The sequence below is a fragment of the Achroia grisella genome, unplaced genomic scaffold (assembly GCF_030625045.1).
Source record: "Achroia grisella isolate CSIRO2021 unplaced genomic scaffold, CSIRO_AGI_Agris_v1 utg8108, whole genome shotgun sequence".
In the NCBI taxonomy this organism is placed as follows: domain Eukaryota; kingdom Metazoa; phylum Arthropoda; class Insecta; order Lepidoptera; family Pyralidae; genus Achroia; species Achroia grisella.
Window position 1 is genome coordinate 33,156 of NW_026713031.1, and position 5,990 is coordinate 39,145.

The window sequence follows — 5,990 nt, forward strand, 5'->3', positions numbered from 1 at the left end:
TAGCTGCTATTTTCACGCCTCAACACCAGAACATTATTTTATGATTTTTTTTCAAAGGGCAGCCCTACGTGGTAGCTGTATTTGAGGTAAAAATTTATTTACCTGCGAGGCCATCCGCGGTATTAGGCGCAAGCTTTTAGTACGAACTACGCTTAATACATATTCTAATGACGGGCAGGTGTTGTGGGCAGCCCTGCTAATGAGTAACTTAATTGTCCTGTTTATGACACAATAAGTAATTCCTTTGAGTTTCGCACCTGGATTATGATTTATTCTGGCTTTGTGCTCTCATACTAAATAAAGATTTTTATATATTTCTGAACAGCTCATATAAATATGTCTTACTAACTAAAATTTTTGTCTGTATCTGTTTTATTACATTTTATATCACTATTAGATATATTTACTTCTGGCGTGACCATCAATGATGTATAGATACAGACAGATATAAATCATCTTTTCTTTATTATATATTTTATTAATGGTAATAATAATATTAATAAACTCTTTGTTGTTCTCACAGAAAATACAGTTTCTTAAACTAATAATATGTACAATTGGATAAAAACATATTATGCAAGAAAGAGGTAACAATGGGCGGCATTATCGATGATACCCATCCATCCATCCAGGCAACCTTAGGATGTTATGTTAATGTATATTGGAGTTGAAGAAATAGTATTTTGCATAAATATATTTTTTACAAAACGAAAATACTACATTAAAATTTATTCAATCATAACGAATATGAGAATGAGAGGTGACTGTATGTACAGATCTTTAACATTGAAGAGTCAGAACGAGCGTCTAGGGACAAAACGAAATGGAACATGGTGAAGAGAGATTATGACAAAGCTGAAAACTTTTAATGCTAGCTAGCGAATACAATTTGCGTAAATAGTAACTACTTTACTTTACTCTATTATAAACTTCATAATAGTGTTGCAAACTTTGTAATTAAATTAACTGCTAATATATTTGTATGTTATCAGTTATGCATATTGTTATGCCTTATACCAGAGATAGATTGCAAAAGTCGTCTTCCCCGTCTCATCTATTTACTTCAGCCGCTAAACAGCCTACTTTCTTTTGTGTTTAGGTTTTAGGGCACAGTGAAATTAACAAGATAAGAGGCCTAAAATTTTAGTACTCTGGAATGGCAATGCATGAGGTTTCTAGGCTGACAATTGACAACGTGATGCCCGTAGTGCTATTTATGACGACGGTTACCCATTTACTACCCCATCAGGTGAGTCATCACCTAGTTTGCCATTCAAAATACGCAAAAATATGAATTCCCAGAATTCATTAATATCTAAATATAGAGACTAAAAATAACTACACAAAATTATTCTGAAATTGGTTATTATTTATGATTTCTATTCATTGCTAAACAAAATAGTTTCATCAATTAATCTATTGAGAAGCAAAACTAAGTTAATAAATATTTTCAGATAGTAGTTGCCTATCTTGTAAATATTTTAGAATAAATAAACTACTAACGAGCCATGTAAATATGTACCTAATTACTAAAGTGATGTATTAATCATGTAATATGCACCATACCATCATATCCATGGTTACACGATATATGTAGTTGATATACCTAATACATAATAGTTCAATTTAATTTTCAGTTATTAATTTCATAAAACTTTTTCTGGGCGGCGCCATTATAAAACAGATACAATTCAATTTGCTACTATGCCATTATATTGTTTGGACAAATATTTTTTTTATAAAAACAAAATTTTGTGTTTCGCACGTGTAAATATGATATTTAATGGTTGATCCTTATCCTGGCTGGCTTGTAATCCCATTCATATTCGCGTATTTGTTTTGTATTTATTTATTTTTATAAATAATACTTTTGTAAACTTACTAAACTATTTCATTCATTCATTCATAATTTAAGAGCTACGCTCTTGTCGGTGGAGCTCTTGCCACTTTCCGCGATCTTTCATCATGCTCTTTAATTCTTGATACGACACGACTCCCATTTTGTCCTCAATTTGTTTGTTGTAGCTATTCCTTGGTCTTCCTCTCCCCCTCTTTCCTTCTATTTTCCCCTCAATAATAATTTTCATGAAATCATCGTGCCGTATCAAGTGTCCTAACTAAACTATTAAATAACTAAATATAAAAATAACTGTATTTGAATAAAAATAAGTAGAGCTCATCGTGGTACCAACTTTAAGGATATCTGCATTGAGGGATATATATTCAAAAACTATTTAAATTTGAATTTAAAATAAGATTTTTGCATATTATAAATAACATACGAGAAAATATTTTTCAATAAATTTTACTCTGAACAGAGATGCTTGTTGTGCTACATTGAATGTATATTTAATATAGATAAAATATTGCTGATACTTAACAGGTACTGGTAAAACAAGTTAAAAATCAATACTGGCAATGTTTACACGTAGTCATAGTGAAATGGGCTAGATTGGATATCAACCAATAGCGGGTTATATTTGCTGAATACCATGACAACGGTACGCACCTGTGCCACAAAAAATTGGGCAATATATTGAACTTTTCACGTAAATAATCAGATCCGAAGATTAATAATGAATCAAGAAGCAAAGAAGATAACAAATAACTTGTACGGGAGAGTTACAGCGCCGGCCCTAGAAAAATGTCGCGTTAACTTTTGTACGGATTTAGAGAAATCAGTTTTGATGAGCAATTTTGAGAGACGGGGTTGGAATCAAGTCGGGCCGGATGATGAATGGAACTTCTATTGGGCTTCAACGCAAACCTGTAGAAATCTATTCAGTGTTGAGAGTGGTTATCGAATGAATGACAATCAGATGATTAATCACTTTCCGAACCATTATGAACTGTCGAGGAAAGATTTGCTTGTGAAAAATATAAAGAGATACCGTAAAGAACTCGAGAGAGAAGGAAGTCCATTAGCTGAGAAGGCAGAAGTAGTTCTGCATGGTGGACAAGTTGTTACAAGATATATCCATCTCGATTTCGTTCCTATTACATTCGTTCTTCCAGCTGACTATAATATGTTTGTTGAAGAGTACCGGAAATCTCCACAGAGCACTTGGATTATGAAACCTTGTGGAAAATCTCAAGGTACCGGCATTTTCCTTATAAACAAGTTGTCGAAGCTAAAAAAGTGGTCTCGCGAGGCTAAAACTCCTTTCCATCCGCAGTTAAGCAAGGAAAGCTACGTGATTTCTCGTTACATAGACAATCCTTTGCTAATAGGAGGAAAAAAGTTTGATCTTAGACTTTACGTGTTGGTAACTTCTTTTCGACCCCTGAAAGCTTATCTGTTCCAACTCGGCTTTTGTAGGTTTTGCACAGTGAAATACGATACAAGCGTCACGGAATTAGATAACATGTATGTCCACCTTACAAATGTCAGTGTACAAAAACACGGTGGGGATTATAACAGTATACATGGTGGTAAAATGAGTGTACAAAATTTACGACTTTACTTAGAGGGTAGTCGAGGTAGGGTGGTTACGGAAAAGTTGTTTGCGGCCATGCAATGGCTAATTGTACATTCACTGAAGGCTGTTGCTTCTGTAATGGCTAACGACCGGCACTGTTTTGAATGTTACGGCTACGACATTATTATTGACAACCAGTTAAAGCCTTGGTTAGTAGAAGTGAATGCCTCACCCTCGTTAACATCGACAACAGTTAATGACAGGATACTGAAATATAAGCTAATAGATAACATTTTGTCAGTTGTTTTACCCCCAGACGGTGTGCCAGATGTGCGTTGGAATAAATTGCCCTCACCAGATTCTTTGGGGAGTTTCGATTTACTTATTGATGAAGAACTTTTGGAAAAAGATGAGGGTATAGCGCCAGGCGGACGCATAGGTAAAAATAATAAATTAGGTAGATAAATTTATCTGTAACAAAATAAATACAATGTACATATAATTATATGTTACCTATTAAATAAAGTACTTGAATTAAATAAGTCTCATATTTTTTTAAATTAGATTTTACATATATATGGTAATGGAATTAAGTATTTATATTATTTAAATCTTTATACTTAATAGATTTACAAGCCTTGTTCTACATTCTAACCCAGTATATTTTTTTATACCTACATTTCATTGTGGTTGTTATCATTGTATAACACATAGGTATAACCCGTAAATATGGCCTCAAATGTCTCTTCAAACTACATCATATAGGTGGCTCAGTTGTGCATACTACTTATTTGCATTTTAATGGCGCCACAGAAAAATAACGCCACCCGGCCATTTTATATGCTAAACAGCTGAACTTTGCACCGATTAATGTTGCACAAGTTTTATCTAACGGAACTTGCCTTATAAGACCATAATTTGAGGGTACTATATTCAGATAGGCCAGCTTCAAATTAGCACAGTTATTTAATTTTAGAAACTGCAGTTCTCAGTATATAGGTTTTATAACATGCATAGGTACATATATTTATTTATTTATATAACTTCAACCATGTGCATGTAGACAATAATTGTTGGAGCTGCAAGTATAAAAAAAATATATAATAGACAATACACATACGTATGCCACATATAAATACCTACCTAATAATCTTACAATGAAATAGCAGTACAAACAACAAATTTTAGTAAAAATAAAAAATAAAGATAGAAAGAGGATACTGAGATGAAAAGTTACAAGTTCAGATAATATTCCCGAAATTTACGCTTAAAAGAAAATCTACTCGAGGCAATTCTGATATGAAGGGGAAACAATAACATACACATACAGTTTTACAACCTCACGATGGTTCTGAAGTACAAGAATATCAAAGGATATACGTAAAACAATTAAACGCCATTAAAAACACATTTTAACAATGTTGTGATGTTCGATTCATTCTATTTTTATTAATAACTATCCTTTTGCTCCGTATCAATAATAGGTTAATATTTTCCTCCGGGGTGAGGAAACATTGTACAGTAATGTAAACATTACATAAAAAACTCTGCTAGGTATCATATTTGAAACAATTTCTGTAAAAAAAGACCAACTCAGATTATAAATGTAATAAAAAACAGGGTATTTCGTATTCGATAGATTACACTTCACTGTCGTTGTGAATATTTTAATGTCACATTTCTTGCTGGGAGCTTAGAAGCTCGTTTCAAGTTCGATTGAAAAATCCACGAACCGCCGCCTCACTTACGTTATCAATCACATTTCGGAATTCCGCAGAAACAAACTGAAAGAAGAAAAAGAGAATTTTAAATTCAAGATTTTTCCAACTCGTTTCTTAGTCCATCGATTATATTTGTTCTGAATCTCTTCATTAGGTATTCTTGGCAATTTTTGTTTTACTCTACTGGGAATAAAGTTAGCAAAGTAAAGAAAATACTTGATTTAGTTCACCAGAAATTTGACAACTGTTTTGTAATGTATGAGATATATAATATAGACACATCGGAAAATAAAGGGGGGTATTTTTTTTTTATTTAATATTTTACGGCTCTGGATACAAGTCCTTTTTAATCCAATGTTTCCATTCCGAAAAATAGAAAAATTGGTATAGAAGTTTTTCTTTTGCACCTATTTATCTATTCTCCCAATATATGTACTTACATTTTTTTATAAAGATTTTCTTACTTATATTATTCTAGAGATGATATAAAATACATTAGAAATATAAAATGATTTAACAAAATAAATTTGCATTCTCTTAAATGTACGAATCCTATTAAAGTACTTTTTTATAATTTAAATTTAGTATGCAAATAAGGCTACCTTTCTTCTATGAATTTTCTTGGCGTTTAACTAATGAGCTAGTTATTATTTATAGACTCTATCTACTTCATTACCTACCCTACTAATTGGTAATCAACTTTGTTAGATAAGTTCGCAGTATGGCTATGAATACACAAATTTTCCAAATGTGTGAAGATATGTTTCCACAGAACACAATTCCATATTTATAATCCTCGTAAACTCCTGAAGTCGTATACAACCTATACAATTACTTCGGAATCTTTTGG

General features: G+C 32.2%; 1 protein-coding gene across 1 annotated transcript; it reads left to right on the forward strand.

Annotated features, from left to right (window-relative positions):
• Positions 1–2,484: 2,484 nt before the first annotated feature.
• LOC131851917 (polyglutamylase complex subunit TTLL1-like) lies at positions 2,485–3,884 on the forward strand. The gene has a single exon (XM_059202471.1). It carries the CDS (start codon positions 2,577–2,579, stop codon positions 3,882–3,884), a length of 1,308 nt encoding a protein of 435 aa, XP_059058454.1. The 5' UTR covers positions 2,485–2,576.
• Positions 3,885–5,990: the final 2,106 nt, after the last annotated feature.